The sequence below is a fragment of the Triturus cristatus genome, chromosome 4_1 (assembly GCF_964204655.1).
Source record: "Triturus cristatus chromosome 4_1, aTriCri1.1, whole genome shotgun sequence".
Taxonomy (NCBI): domain Eukaryota; kingdom Metazoa; phylum Chordata; class Amphibia; order Caudata; family Salamandridae; genus Triturus; species Triturus cristatus.
In genome coordinates this window covers 380,470,016-380,486,556 of record NC_140585.1, presented here as the reverse complement: position 1 = coordinate 380,486,556, position 16,541 = coordinate 380,470,016, and the positions used below count along the sequence as shown (strand labels likewise).

The 16,541-nt window shown below is 45.9% G+C and overlaps 1 protein-coding gene across 1 annotated transcript in view; it reads right to left on the bottom strand.

Annotated features, from left to right (window-relative positions):
* SMC1B (structural maintenance of chromosomes 1B) overlaps positions 1–16,541 on the bottom strand; it is a 2,533,210-nt gene that overhangs the window by 650,736 nt on the left and 1,865,933 nt on the right. Inside the window, exon 16 of the mRNA XM_085652431.1 lies at positions 1,475–1,616. Within this exon, the coding sequence (XP_085508557.1) occupies positions 1,475–1,616 (142 nt within the window). The remainder of the gene's footprint in view (positions 1–1,474; positions 1,617–16,541) is intronic.

Here is a 16,541-nt window from a genome sequence, read left to right as displayed (position 1 = left end):
TTGGGGGCATTTTTATAGAGTGAGAACTCGACTGACCCAAAGGTATTGAAGCTCTTTGGAAAAGCTCCAGTTACATTACACTAGGTCAGGTTATTTTTTGTTTTCAGGTGTGTGGAGATTAAGTGATACCGATATTGTGCCTATTTATTCATTATATTACCTCTACCTGACAAATGCAGCAGCATTTGTCTCTTCCACCTCCTCCCATGTTGCTGCATGCCCGCCGCCTCTTCCTGTTGTCCTCCTCCTCTCAGAGCTATAATTTCAAATCACATTCATGGCAGCTCTCCAGGGACTGTGAGACATGTTTTATTATATAATGAAAACTCAAGCAAATCGAAGTTGTAGCAACGCTTTACATGAGCGCTAGTTAAATTACATATGGTCAGATTAATTTGGGGGGCATTTTTATAAAGTGTGAATTCGATTGACCCAAAGGCATTGGAGAGCTTTACAAAAGCGTCAGTTACAACACACAAGGTTAGGTTATTTTTTTAGTTTTTAGATGCACGGCGATCAAGTGATGCTGAAGCTGTTCCTGTCTATTCATTTTTTCGCTTTTACCTGACAAAGTGGCATTTTGTTATTGTTGCTATATCCAGTGGTCCTATACCCAGGGGGCTGGGACAAAGGGCGGGCCATGGGCTTGCTGGTAAAGAATGGTGCGACCAGTGTTTTGGAATGGAAAACTCTGGAGAAGGGTGCCTGGTGAATAGAGGCCGGGGGAGAAGGGATATGACGCCTCCGCCATTGGACAGTATTTCACTGCTTTTTTTCATAAGCTGATCAGAACTCTAGTGATGTAGTCACACACAGAAAGTGATGTTGCTGTTGACTTGCATCCGGCACTTGTCTTTCTGTCTATGCTTTAAAAAGCTTTGGAATGTGTCCAGAAATGTTTCCTGAGGCATGCATATATTCCTGAATCATAGTGCATGACCCAGTGTATAGTAACTGTATAACTTTAATCACTGGTGGCACAGCACCCAGGATAATGTACTGCATGGCTAAACACTTATAAGGTCCCAAAGGCGAGACCTATTGGCTATGTCAATGCTTGTTTTCATTCTACGGATAGTCAAAAATTAAATGCAATAGTGGAAAGTAATAATTAATCACTGCAATTAAAAATGGAACATGGGCGGTAACAGTTTAAGGGGCCTGACTTTCAAAAGTAAACTTACACTTTTGTGGAAGTTTATGATTGTTCGTTATTCACAAAATTATTTTATGAGTAGCACCTTTACGAATGCAGAGTATCCGCATATAAAATGACAAGACTCTCTTATTTTTTACGTGCAGAGACTCTGTAGTTGTAAAGTTCATACTTGAAAATTACCTTTGTGAATAGAGAACAATCTAAACGTACACAATATATTTGTAAGTTTACCTTTGTGAATAAGGCCCTATGAAGTTATGAAAGCTTTTCGTTAACCACAATAATCTTATTTTTCAAAGAAAATACATTCCTTACCTTCTTTAATTTTGCCATCTCTCCTTCATCAATTAACATTGTCTCCGTTAGCTTGCTGAATCTACTGGTCTCTTTTTCGAGCTGTCCACGACTAAACTCCAGCTGAATCACCAAACGAGTCTTCTGGTTCTCAAACTCCAACCTATTAATACAAATGATTGGCTTTTAATGCTAATTACTCATGGCTGCTCCATCAGGACACCCAGAAATGTATTCAAATACAAGGTGGAATACAAATATAAAGCTCTGTTCCAACTCAAGAACGTGCCATCTTCCATTGAAAGCACGTGATCATTCTTGTATTTTACTATTTCTACACAATCAAAACTGGTACTTATTTCAGACACACCGAAAGCATGAAAACTGATATCTCCCATACAAGAGACCCATCAGGTGTTCAGATGTTACTTGATTAAACACACCCACCCCTATTCAGTTTCCGATTTAGCAATGATTCCACTTGCCGTCTTTCAAGCCATTAGTTTTTTAAAGAACACAGAGAACCAAGAGAGTTTAATGGCTGAGAAGCCAGGAGGAAGGAAGCAAACATAAGCAAAACCAATAGTTCTGGCGTTACAAATCTGGTATGTTTTTAGTCTCACCTACGCAGCGCGCATGCGCTGCATAGGAGGGCCTTTAGCCGTCGTTCTTCACTTTTTCAAGCACTGCACTCATGCTTGTGGCAGCATCCACCTTGCGGGAGCGCGCAGCGGTGCGCCACAAGCACGAATGCAGTGCTTGAAAAAGTGAAGACTGCGCGCATGCGCATGCGCGTGCACAACTTCCAGGCTTGATAAGATAAGAGTTTAGCATGTTTTCTCAGGTGCGTTGTAATCCTTACCCGATGTGCTGTCTCTCTATCTTAATTGAATTACTTTAAAATGAAATCGATTAATATAAAGTAGCAATGACGAGCACAAGCACGAGTGCTATAAAACAGCTGCTGCTTGTGCTCTTTTGAAAGATGGGAAATTACAGGTTTTCAGAACATGCGGATTTAAGTCTTCACTATAATTATTTCTTTTATTTGTTCTGCATGTATTTATTAGCATGTAATAATGTAGAATCCTCAGAGCATTAGGAATAGCCACAAATCGTTAAACTCTGCAAACATGTACGGGTTTTATATTCGAACCATTGTCACAATGAAAGTTAACCTTTAGAGTACTCACCCTAACTGCAAATGCCTTGCATCAATGGCTGACTCACTCTCACTGACACTCTCAATCACACTCACACTGACTCTCTCGCTCACACTGACTCTCACTGACACTCTCCCACTCTCACTGACTGACTCTTCCACTCTCTCACTCACTCACTCTCACTGACAGACTCTCACTGACTGACTCTCCCACTCTCTCTCACTGACTGACTGACTCACTCACTCACTATTACTCTCTGACTGACTCACTCTCACTGACAGACTCTCCCCTCTCACTCTCACTGACAGACTCTCACTGACAGACTGACTCACTCACTGACACTCTCCCACTCTCTCACTAATTGCCTCTCAAAACTCTCTCACTGACTGACTTACTCACTTACTGACAGACTCTCCCACTCACTCTCACTGACTGACTTACTCACTCTCACTGACTGACTGACTGACTCACTCAGTCTCACTGACTGACTGACAGACTCTCACTGACAGACTCTCACTGACAGACTCTCACTGACAGACTCTCACTGACTCTCTCACTGACTGACTGACTCTCACTAACACTCACTGACTGACTCTCCCACTCTCTCACTGACTCACTCACTCTCACTGAGACTCTCACTGACAGATTCTCACTGACAGACTCTCCCACTCTCTCTCACTGACTCACTCACTCTCACTGACTGACAGACTCTCTCTCACTGACTGACAGACTCTCACTGACAGACTCTCCCACTCTCTCTCACTGACTGACTCACTCTCACTGACTGACAGACTGACTCACTCTCATTGACTGACAGACTGACTCTCTCACTGACTGACAGAATCTCTGACACTGACTGACTCACTCTCTCTAACACTCACTGACTGACAGACTCTCCCACACTCTCTCATTGACTGCCTCACTCACTCTCACTGATTACCAGACTCACTTTCACTGACTGACACTCTCACTCTCACTGACTCTCTCTCACTGACTGACCCACTATCTCTCACTGACTGACTCACTCACTGACAGACTATCCCACTCACTGACTGACTCTCCCACTTACTCTCACTCACTGACTGACTCTCACTGACTGACTCACAGTCTCACTGACTGACTCACTCACTCTCACTGACAGACTCTCACTGACTGACCAACTAACCACTCTCACTGACAGACTCTCACTGACTGACAGGCTCTCACTGACAGACTCTCCCACTCTCTCTCTCTCACTCAAAGACTGACTCTCACTGACTGGCAGACTCACTCTCACTGACAGACTGACTCACTTTCACTGACACTCTCACTGACTCACACTCTCTCACTGGCTGACCCACTCTCACTGACAGACTCTCACTCTCACTCACTGACTCACTGACTGACTCTCCCACTCTCTCTCACTGACTGACTCTCCCACTCTCTGACTGACTCACTCTCCCTAACAGACTGTCACTGACTGACTCTCCCACTCTCTCACTGACTGACTGACTCTCACTGACTGACTCACTCTCGCTGACAGAGTATCCCACTCTCTCTCACTGACTGACTCTCCCACTCTCACTGACTCTCCCACTCTTCCTCACTGACTGACTGACTCTCACTGAGACTCTTACTGACAGACTCTCACTGACTGATTCTCCCACTCTCTAACTGACTGACTCACTCTCACTGACAGACTCTCTGACTCTCTCACTGACTCACTCTCACTGACAGACTCTCCCACTCTCTCTCACTGATTAACTCTTCCACTCTCTCTCACTGACTGACTAACTCACTCTCACTGACTCACTCACTCTCACTGACTCACTCTCACTGACAGACCCTCACTGACACTCACTCACTCTCTCACTGACAGACTCACTCTCACTGACTGACAGACTCACTCTCACTAACTCTCTCACTCTCTCTCACTGACTGACTCACTCTCACTCACTCTCACTGAATGACTCTCTCACTGACTCACTCTCACTGACTCTCACTGACTCACTCTCACTGACAGACTCTCCCACTCTCTCTCTGATTGATTCTCCCACTCTCTCACAATGACTCACTCACTCTCACTGACTCACTCTCACTGACAGACCTTCACTGACACTCACCCACTCTCTCACTGACAGACTCACTCTCACTGACTGACAGACTCACTCTCACTGACTCTCTCACTCTCTCTAACTGACTCACTCTCACTGACTGACAGACTCATTGACACTCCCACTCTCTCACTGACTGACAGAATCTCTCACTGACCGACTGACTCTGACTCTCACTGACAGACTCTCTCACTGACTCTCCCACTCTCAATGACTGACTCACTCTCTCTCACTGACTGACCCACTCACTCTCACTGACACTCTCCCACTCTCTCTCACTGACTGACTCTCACTGAGACTCTTACTGACAGACTCTCACTGACTGACTCTCCCACTGACTCACACTCACTGACTGACTCTCCCACTCGCTCTCACTGACTGACTCTCCCACTCTCTCTCACTGACTGACTTACTCTCACTGACAGACTCACTGACTCTCTCACTGACAGACTCTCACTGTCAAACTCTCACTCTCACTGACTGACTCACTCTTCCACTCTCTCACTGACTCTCCCACTCTCTCACTGACTGACTCACTCACTCTCACTGACTCTCCCACTCTCTCACTGACTGACTCTCACTGAGACTCTCACTGAGACTCCAACTCTCTCTCTCTCACTCACTGACAGACTCACTCTCTGACTGACAGACTCATGCTCACTGACAGACTCTCACTGACTCTCTCTCACTGACTGACAGAATCTCTCTCACTGACAGACTCTCGCTCTCTCACTGACTCTCCCACTCTCTCACTGACTCTCTCACTGACTGACTCTCTCTCACTGACTGAATCTCTCTCACTGACTGACTGACTCTCACTTACTCACTTACTGACTCTCCCACTCTCTCTCACTGACTGACAGACTCACTCTCACTGACTGACTCTCACTGACATACTCTATCACTGACTGACTCTCCCACTCTCTCACTGACTGAATGACTCACTCTCACTGACAGACTCTCCCACTCTCTCTCACTGACTGACTCACTCTCACTGACTGACTAAATCACTCACTGTCACTGACTGACAGACTCACTCTCACTGACTGACTCTCACTAACAGACTCTCACTGACATATTCTATCACTGACTGACTCTCCCACTCACTGACTCACTCTCACGGACAGACTCTCCCACTCTCTCTCACTGACTGACTCCCACTCTTACTGACTGACTCACTCTCTCTCACTGACTGACTCACTCTCACTGAGACTCTTACTGAGACTCTCTCTGACTCACTCTCTGACTCACTCTCACTGACAGACTCTCCCACTCTCCCTCGACTAACTCTCTCACTGACTGACTCACTCGGACTAACTCACTCTCACTGAGAATCTCACTGACAGACTCTTTGACTCACAGACTCACTCTCACTGACAGACTCTCACTCCCACTCTCTCTCACTGGCTGACTCACTCTCACTGATAGACTCACTGACTCACTCTCACTGACAGACTCTCTCTCTCTCACGGACAGACTCTCACTGACTGAATCACTCTCACTGACAGACTCTCACTGACTCATACTCTCTCTCACTGGCTGACCTACTCACTGACTGACTCTGACAGACTCTCACTGACTGACAGACTCTCACTGACAGACTCCCACTGTCACTGACTGACTGACTCTCACTCACTGACAGACTCACTCTCAATGACAAACTCTCACTGACAGACTGACTCTCACTGACAGACTCTCCCACTCTCTCACTGACTGACAGACTCACTCTCACTGACTGACAGACTCAGTCTCACTGACTGACAGACACACTCTCACTGACTCACTCACTCTCACTGACAGACTCTCACTGACAGCTTTCAGTTTTTGCTTGCTTCTCTGAACGTGGTGGGTTTATTGTATTTAACCTTGTCTGCAGAGCAGGACAGTTGTCAAAGTAACTCTTTTTTACAGCCGAGGTGGTCACATTATTCCCATAGGAACACCGGAGCACCATTTTGGAACGGCGGCGCTGGTGCTAACGGAGACCTACACGGCCCGGTACTGGTTTAGACACCCGGAGCTGCAGACGTGTTGTCGCACAATTTGGTGGTGCGGCCGAAGGGGCGTTCTCGCCGCGGGGGCCGGAGAATCGGGGTCGGCTCCTCCTGCAGTTACTGGACCGCAGCGGGAAGCTGAGGCCTCGCGACGATGGTGGCCTGATTCAGTAACGTGGGGCCGACGGTACTAACGTGGGGCTGAGGTACAAGTGGCTCTTTGGAGACACCTGGCGTGCCAGAAGGAGCGTTGCAGGATTGGAGGTCCTGAAGGTGACTTGGGCCGTGGTCCGCGATCCTGGGGATCTACACACTCTAGTGAGTGAGGCAGGTGTCTGGAGCATTACCCTGACCCTTGAGTTGGGTGGGCACCGGGGACTTTGAAGGAAGGCGTCTGGGCCACTCTCAAGTGCTGCAGGAGGACTGCGCGACTGATCCGGCACAGGGTGTTTGGCACAACGAAGCCCAACATAGGTTCTGCTCTATAAGTGCGTGGGGCAGCTGGTCCTCAGTAGAAGTGCATGTAGCGGAGGGACATTCCAGTCGCCACCGGAGGTTCATTGATAACTGTGTTGGGGCATCCTGGGGTGGAGCGTTATTCCACTGCATCCATTGTTTCCGACTGGGATTTGAGGATTGCCACTACGGAGGCCATTGGGTGGGCCCAAGACCGAGGACATATTCCAAAGGTTCATAAGCCATTGTGGTGCTGGCAAGTGTCTTGGGCTGAAGCGGAAACCTTGCGCCTACCTCTTTGATTTCCTCCACCTCGATGTCTCTGTTGCTGCCCGAGTCTCCCTCCCGCCGCCACGTCTGCTATCCCCGCGGCCGCTGTGTGGAGGGAGACTACAACTTCCAGGCTCCCCGGCTCCCCACTACCGGAAGCTGTCACACCACCATCTGCGCCTGGAGGCGCTTTAAAAACATCTCTACCCCCCGCGCGCGGGCAACGCCGGGCTAAGCCCGGGCAAAGGGCGGGCTGTCTGTGGCCGTCCGGGGCAGGCCGTGGCTGGGCTGGGCCATTCCACTAAATTACCCCGTTATCGCCCTGGTTGAGAGGCTGATTGTGACCTTGATCTGCTGAGAGTGCTCCCGCACTGCCTGTTCACAGGTGATCTACTTATAACTGGACATTCTTTACTGCAATATACCAAAACTTTGACTTTATTTCTGTGTTACCACTGTTATTGTGATCGGGGATCATGACCTCACGTAAGCCCAGAAAATCAACGGTGGGCGGCTCAGTGAGGGGGACCTTGGATCTCTTCATAACTAGTGCAGCCTCAGCGCTGGAGCACGAAATAGCTATCACAGAACGACGTCTATCTTCCAAACCTCTGTATAAGAAACGTTCCTCACTGGGTAACATCCAAAGGGCTATTACACCTCCCCCTAATAAAAGGAACAAAAAAGATCAAATATATGACCACATTATACCTATGGAGTCACAAGATTCAATTACTTCAAATCACGGGAATGTAGAATATTTGCATTCTACCTCTACTCCCAAAGCTATTAGTGTCGATCAGGTTTCAATTATATCTATAGATGACCCTAACAGTCCAATATCCCATAAAACACGGGAGCATTCAGCACAGAAAAATAAAAAGAATAAAAATGGGATCACTCAGCCTAGGCGGTCCGTTAAAGTATCTAAGAGGAAAAATAGCTCCCTAGTTAACTCTAATCAAAGAACGGAGAATATCATGACAGAAAGTTCCCCTACATCGCCTAAATCATTAAAAGAACTAATAGGCTCTATGGAACTATTGTGAAAGCACTGATACTGCCACTTATAGAGAGAGTAAAAAGAATGTCTGTTCAACTTGAGTCTATGGAACAAACTATTAAAACCAACACTGAAGTGATCAGGGCTTCTACTAAAGTTACAGACCCAAATACAATGGTCCCTAAACCTCCCCAAGAACGATCGGGTGATAAATCACCCATTCAACATTCTCTAGTAGGGAACGAAGCTTTAGCAACGACTCCCCGGACTCATAATACCCCTAGTATTAGACCTAGTGTAGATCGAGAGGCGGGTAATGACAAGATTTCCAATGAACAGGAGAAACAATATAAACTTATGAGTAGACCTCTCCCAACTAATGACATGATAAGGGGTAAACAACAAATAATAGACCTCCCCCCGGAAGCAGCTCCTTATGTGGTGGTACTGACAGGGGTTCAAGAATTAAAGGGACCAAGGATTGAGGGGCAGCAGGAACTTAAGAACAAAGTGATTCATTGGTTAGGCTGTAATAGACCCTTGTCGGCCCACATTGATGGAGAAATTCTCAATGTAAGGAGACTATGGTGGTTGGGACACAGACCCAGGGATATTAGAGCCGACCTCATCATTATCAATTTTAGAGATAGAAATGTGGTTAGACACATGGGTGACTGGCCGAGGGGGAATGGAGGAGACGCAATCTCCACTCGAGATTTAACTTATTTCTATCCCCAATCTATGTTGTCCAAATTTGACAGAGCCTGTCCCCGACTTGGTCACATCAGAGAACTACCTAGCTATAGTGTGCCTATTTTTAATCGATACTCCACGCTTTCGGGAATGGAAGGAGTGGACTGACGCTCCATCCAGGTCCCCGGGGAAATACAAGCTGAAAAACTACAATCGCACAAAATAGCAACACGCTCACATAATAATGATGAAAGCCCTATAGTTCAGTTGGGCAGCAATCACCCAATTTTATTAACACCCTTGAAAGATTTGTTAATCCGTCCCGAACTGCCCCATAAAAGTCTTGATTTAACGGAATCGATAACACCCAATATCCTTGGAAATAATTCCATTTCTTCTAGACCTATGGAATCTTTAACATCTAAACAGCTTAAAACTCAGTCGGAGACAACTTTACATAAACAAGGACTACCAATAACACTGCTTTTTTGGAACATAGCAGGTTTATCCCCTAAAATTGAAAATGGTCAGGGCCCTACACTTTTTGAAAATTCAAATATTATCTGCCTACAGGAGACAGGGACTACAGATGCAATACATATCGTAGGCTACAAAACCTACTTTTCATCTGCTGTCTCTACATCATCCGGCAGAGCAAAGGGCAGTTTAATTATCTATATCACTAACTTGCTAGGAAATGTGCAAATTATTCCAGTTATTCTAGATGTCCATTTTCAAATAATGAGCATTCGCTTTGCTAAAGGGGAACTGGTTCTCCTTGTTAATTTTTACAACAACTTAAAGGAGTATGAATTACGGGTAGTTCTCCGACAGATCTCCTTTCATGTAACAACATTGATCAAAGCATCCCACATGGGCGCAACCATTATCTGGGGAGGTGATTTTAATTTACATTTGTGTAAAATTAACAAAGGTATATTGTGTGGGCTAATAGATGAATAAGAGGAACCAACTCTCCATTTCTCGCATACCGGCGCAGGTCCTACCTTAAATGAAATACTAATCGATATGGACCTCGTAATTGCTAATAGTAGGAATCCTGAAACCGATTGGCCGGAGTCGCCTTTTATAGGTAGAGAAAGTCACTCTATTATTGACTTTATTAATTTTGAATTCAGTGGTAAACCGTATGAAGGATTTTGACACACATATCACTGTAATAAGTGACCACTGTGCCTTGACCATAACATTTTTACCATTATATGAATCCCGAATTCAAACCTTATCTAGTATATTGAGACAAAACTCCCTTTACTTGGATAAGCTTAACGGTTATGCTCTGAAATGGGAAAAGGTGGACGCAGTAGAAATATTAAGCAGAATAATGAAAGAGGTCTCTAATGACATTGTAAAATGCCTAGATTTGCAGACCACGGAATCTGAACTTTTGGCCCACTTTGGGGAGATCCTGAAAGCAACTAATAATGCTTTGTTTGTGAAATCAAAAAAACTAACCCATTTGAAAAGCTAGGTTGGTTTAACCACAGATGCACCGTTGCTCATTCCAAACTTAAAAAAGCTTTGCAAAAAAAAGACAGGGTGCCCCAGGAAATAATAATCTTGAGAAGAGAATATAATTCAGCCCTAAAAGACAGAAAATCTGAACTCAAGTCGGATCTATGGGCGCAACTTCAGAAAAGCATTAAAAATAAAAATAGTTCTGTTTTCTGGACCATAGTCAAATCTCCTTTTTTTAGTAACACTAACGATTCTCCAACTATTGAGGTGACAATTGATGGGGGGGCCTGGGTAGAGCAGTTTTCAAAGATCTTTGCAAATAACTCCACGGAAGGGGACACTCAAGACCCGGTAGTCTTAACATCTTCAGGAACATCCTATCCCCTAAATATTGATATACCATGGAAGAAGTGATATTAGCACTAAAAGCTAGCAAAAATGGAAAGGCCCCGGGACTGGACGGGGTTCCCATAGACCTATTTAAATCAAATCTAGAACTCTGGGCCCCAATCCTAACAAGGGTCCTTAATGCGGCGTGCGGGTGGGATTACTAGGTTCATGGTCTAAATCAATCATGATCCCTATCTTTAAGAAAGGAGATCGTCAAGATGTCACTTGTTACCGACCAATTTCACTATTAGATTCGGTGGGCAAAATGGTGGGGAGGATTATATTAGAACACCTCCAGGACAGGGCCGAGGATTCCAAAATTCTATCGGATATTCAGTTCGGGTTCCGGGAGGGGCTAGGGACAGTTGACCAGGCCCTAAACCGGTCATTATTACTGTGAAAATACATATCTGCTAAAGGAGTCAATGTCTATATGGTCTACGTAGACTTGTCTGCGGCCTTCGATTGTGTCAGCCACTCGAAATTATGGTCTACATTATGGGACATGTTGAAGGGGAGTCAGGACCTCCCACGTGTAAAGGATCGTCAGATTCCGGCCTTACTATACGCCGATGACGCGGTGATTTTGGCAAGAACCCCAATCGAGTTACAAAGGGCTCTGAATAGATGATTTTATGGGCTCCTTAGACTTACGAATAAATATAAAAAAAAACTTTTGTTATGTCCTCCGGCCCCAGTAAAAAAATCAAGAAGGAAATCTATTTGAATCAAGAGAAAATTGCCACCACAGCCCAATATCCCTATCTGGGAATTATTATTGACCGTAAATTACAATGGAAAGCAGCACTTGAATCTAGAAAGCTTCAGCTCGTACAAACTACAAAGGCCATTGTTAATTTTGCCCAAAAATTGGGCAAGAGACCTCCTGTGGAACTACTAAAAATATACATTGCTAAATGTCAATCTGTAGCACTATATGGGGCAGGACTGTGGGGTTACGTAGATACACATTCACTCCAAGTGATCGAGAATGCCTTCTGAAATACCTTTTATCTCTTCCTACGAGTGCATCGACCTTTGTATCTCACATGGAACTAGGCATTCCTTACATTTCAGATCTAGCCAGAATTCAACCCCTTTTACTCTGGCACCGCATCTGGTCATCGGATAAGAATATTTTCACACAATTAATAATCCGAGACTGCATGGAGCTGGATTCCGTAACTGAAATTCGATGACTAACTTACATAAGATCCTTTTTAACTGATTTAGGTATGGAAAAGTACTACCTAGTTCCAACCTCAATCATAGCGGTATCTAGAAAAACATTGAAAAAGGAGTCTCTTAGCCATCTTGAAGAACTCCGGATTGCTAATGAAGGGTCAAAACCAACTGTACAACAAAGTATGGCCCTACAAATTACTCCTAATATTCAGCCTTACCTAACCTTTGCTTTTACCACCTTTGAAAGATTTCTTTTGGTCAGATTTAGGCTGAATTTGTTCCATCGTTTGGTTGCCTTCCCAACAAATAATAACTGGGATAAGGTTTTATCCTTGCAATAATATTTCCAAACAGGCAACAATTCATACTGTTTTCTTTTGCCAATTCTACAGAGTACAGGAAAAAATGGCTAATACCGCTTTTAAGACTCATCGGAATTAGAAGGTGCGGTCCAGCATTACTGGCTTTACAGCAACTGGATGAGGAATGGATAGAAAGGTCAATAGTGAAGTTTCTGAAATATATCTTTCGACATCGAATGAATCTATAATAACTACACGATGTTTCAGTTCCATAGAAGTTCCTTTCTTTTAACTTAATTTTATCTTTTTAAATGTCCTTTTATGAAATAGCTGCTATATTAGTATATATATTTGTATAAATAAGTGATGTATTTTTATGTGACTGCTTTTATGGTTTTTTACAAAGATAAAAGCCGAATAAAGTAATTTCAATCATTCATTCACTGACAGACTCTCCAACTCTCTCTCACTGACTGACTCTCTCACTGACTGACTCTCCCACTCTCTCTCACTGACTGACTGACTCTCCCACTCTCACTGACTCTCCCACTCTTCCTCACTGACTGACTGACTCACTCTCACTGAGACTCTCACTGACTGACTTTCCCACTCTCTAACTGACTGACTCACTCTCACTGACATCTCTGACTCTCTCACTGACTCACTCTCACTGACAGACTCTCACTGATAGAATCTCCCACTCTCTCTCATTGACTGACTCTCCCACTCTTTCTCACTGACTCACTCACTCACTCTCACTGACTCACTCTCACTGACGGACCCTCACTGACACTCACCCACTCTCTCACTGACTGACTCACTCACTGACAGACTCTCTCACTCACTGACTCTGCCAATTTCTCTCACTGACTGACTCACTCTCACAGACAGACTCCCACTCACTGACAGACTCACTCTCTGCCTGACAGACTCACTCTCACTGACTGACAGACTCACTCTCACTGACTCTCTCACTCTTTCTCTCACTGACTGACTCTCACTGACTGACACACTCATTGACACTGCCACTCTCTCACTGGCTGATTCTCTCACTGACCGACTGACTCACTCTCACTGACAGACTCTCTTGCTCTCTCACTGACTCTCCCACTCTCACTGACTGACTCACTCTCTCTCACTAACTGACCCACTCACTCTCACTGACACTCTCCCACTCTCTCTCACTGACTGACTCACTCTGAGACTCTTACTGACAGACTCTCACTGACTGACTCACCCACTCTCTCACTGACTGACTCTCTAACTGACTAACACTCTCACTGACAGACTCTCTCTGACTCTCTCACTGACTGACTCTCCCACTCTCTCTCACTGACTGACTTACTCTCACGGACTGACTTACTCTCACTGACAGACTCACTGACTCTCTCACTGACAGACTCTCAATGACAAACTCTCACTCTCACTGACTGACTCACTCTCCCACTCTCTCTCACTGACTCACTCACTCTCACTGACTCTCCCACTCTCTCTCACTGACAGACACTCACCCACTCTCTCTCACTGACTGATTGACTCTCTCACTGACTGACTCTCTTTCACTGACTCTCACTGACAGACTCTCCCACTCTCTCACTGACTGACTCACTCTCACTGACAGACTCTCACTGACAGACTCCAACTCTCTCTCACTCACTGACAGACTCACTCTCACTGACTGACAGACTCACGCTCACTGACAGACTCTCACTGACTCTCTCTCAATGACTGACTCACTCTCACTGACTCTGTCTCACTGACTGACTGAATCTCTCACTGACTCCCACTCTCTCACTGACTACTCACTCTCACTGACTCTCTCTCACTGACTGACTCTCACTTACTCACTCATTGACTGACAGATGCTCACTGACTGACTGTCCCACTCTCTCTCACTGACTGACTGTCCCACTCTCTCTCACTGACTGACTCACTCTCACTGACTGACTGACTCTCACTGACTGACTCACTGACTCACTCTTGCTGACAGACTCTCACTCTCACTGACTGACTCACTCTCTCTCACTGACTGATTCACTCTTCCACTCTCACTGACTGACTCTCCCACTCTCTCTCACTGACTGACTCTCCCACTTTCTCTCACTGACTGACTCTCACTGACTGACACACTCATTGACACTGCCACTCTCTCACTGGCTGACTCACTCTCACTGACAGACTCTCTCGCTCTCTCACTGACTCTCCCACTCTCACTGACTGACTCACTCTCTCTCACTAACTGACCCACTCACTCTCACTGACACTCTCCCACTCTCTCTCACTGACTGACTCACTCTGAGACTCTTACTGACAGACTCTCACTGACTGACTCACCCACTCTCTCACTGACTGACTCTCTAACTGACTAACACTCTCACTGACAGACTCTCTCTGACTCTCTCACTGACTGACTCTCCCACTCTCTCTCACTGACTGACTTACTCTCACGGACTGACTTACTCTCACTGACAGACTCTCAATGACAAACTCTCACTCTCACTGACTGACTCACTCTTCCACTCTCTCACTGCCTCTCCCACTCTCTCTCACTGACTCACTCACTCTCACTGACTCTCCCACTCTCTCTCACTGACAGACACTCACCCACTCTCTCTCACTGACTGATTGACTCTCTCACTGACTGACTCTCTTTCACTGACTCTCACTGACAGACTCTCCCACTCTCTCACTGACTGACTCACTCTCACTGACAGACTCTCACTGACAGACTCCAACTCTCTCTCACTCACTGACAGACTCACTCTCACTGACTGACAGACTCACGCTCACTGACAGACTCTCACTGACTCTCTCTCAATGACTGACTCTGTCTCACTGACTGACTGAATCTCTCACTGACTCCCACTCTTTCACTGACTACTCACTCTCACTGACTCTCTCTCACTGACTGACTCTCACTTACTCATTGACTGACAGATGCTCATTGACTGACTGTCCCACTCTCTCTCACTGACTGACTGTCCCACTCTCTCTCACTGACTGACTCACTCTCACTGACTGACTGACTCTCACTGACTGACTCACTGACTCACTCTTGCTGACAGACTCTCACTCTCACTGACTGACTCACTCTCTCTCACTGACTGATTCACTCTTCCACTCTCACTGACTGACTCTCCCACTCTCTCTCACTGACTGACTCTCCCACTCTCTCTCACTGACAGACTCTCACTGACACTCTCCCACTCTCTCTCACTGACAGACTCACTGACTCACTCTCACTGAATGACTCTCCCACTCTCTCCCTGACTGACTCTCCCAGTCTCTCTCACTGACTCACTCACTCTCACCGACTGACTCACTAACAGACTCTCACTGACTTGATCTCCCACTCTCTCACTGACAGACTCACTCTCACTGACAGACTCACACTCTCTCTCACTGACGGACTCACTCACTCTCACTGACTCACTCACTCTTCCACTCTCTCACTGCCTCTCCCACTCACTCTCACTGACTCTCCCACTCTTTCTCACTGACTGACTCACCCACTCTCTCTCACTGACAGACACTCACCCACTCTCTCTCACTGACTGATTGACTCACTCTCACTGACAGACTCTCTCACTGACTGACTGACTCTCCCACTCACTGACTGACTCTCCCACTCACTGACCGACTCTCCCACTCTCTCACAGACTCACTCTCACTAACAGACTCTCACTGACTGACTCACTCTCACTGACAGACTCTCTCACTGACAGACTCTCCCACTGACTGACTCACTCTCTCACTGACTGACTGTAGGAAGGTGGAATCTGACTGCAGGGTAGCCCCCACTTTTTTCCTGGTGTTTGAATGGTTTTTGACTAGTCTGGCTGGGATCCTGCTATCCAGGACCCCAGCCTATCTGCTTTCTCACTTAAATGACTGGAGTGCATATTAGATGCACTTGTGATTGGATACTGTGGTACCTTATGAGCCCCTAGTATATGGTACCTTAGGTACCAAGGGCATAGGTACTTCACAGGCCAACCAGGGGCTGAAGCATGTATTATGCCACCCCTGGGAAGCAGACTAAATCTGACACCACAGGCCT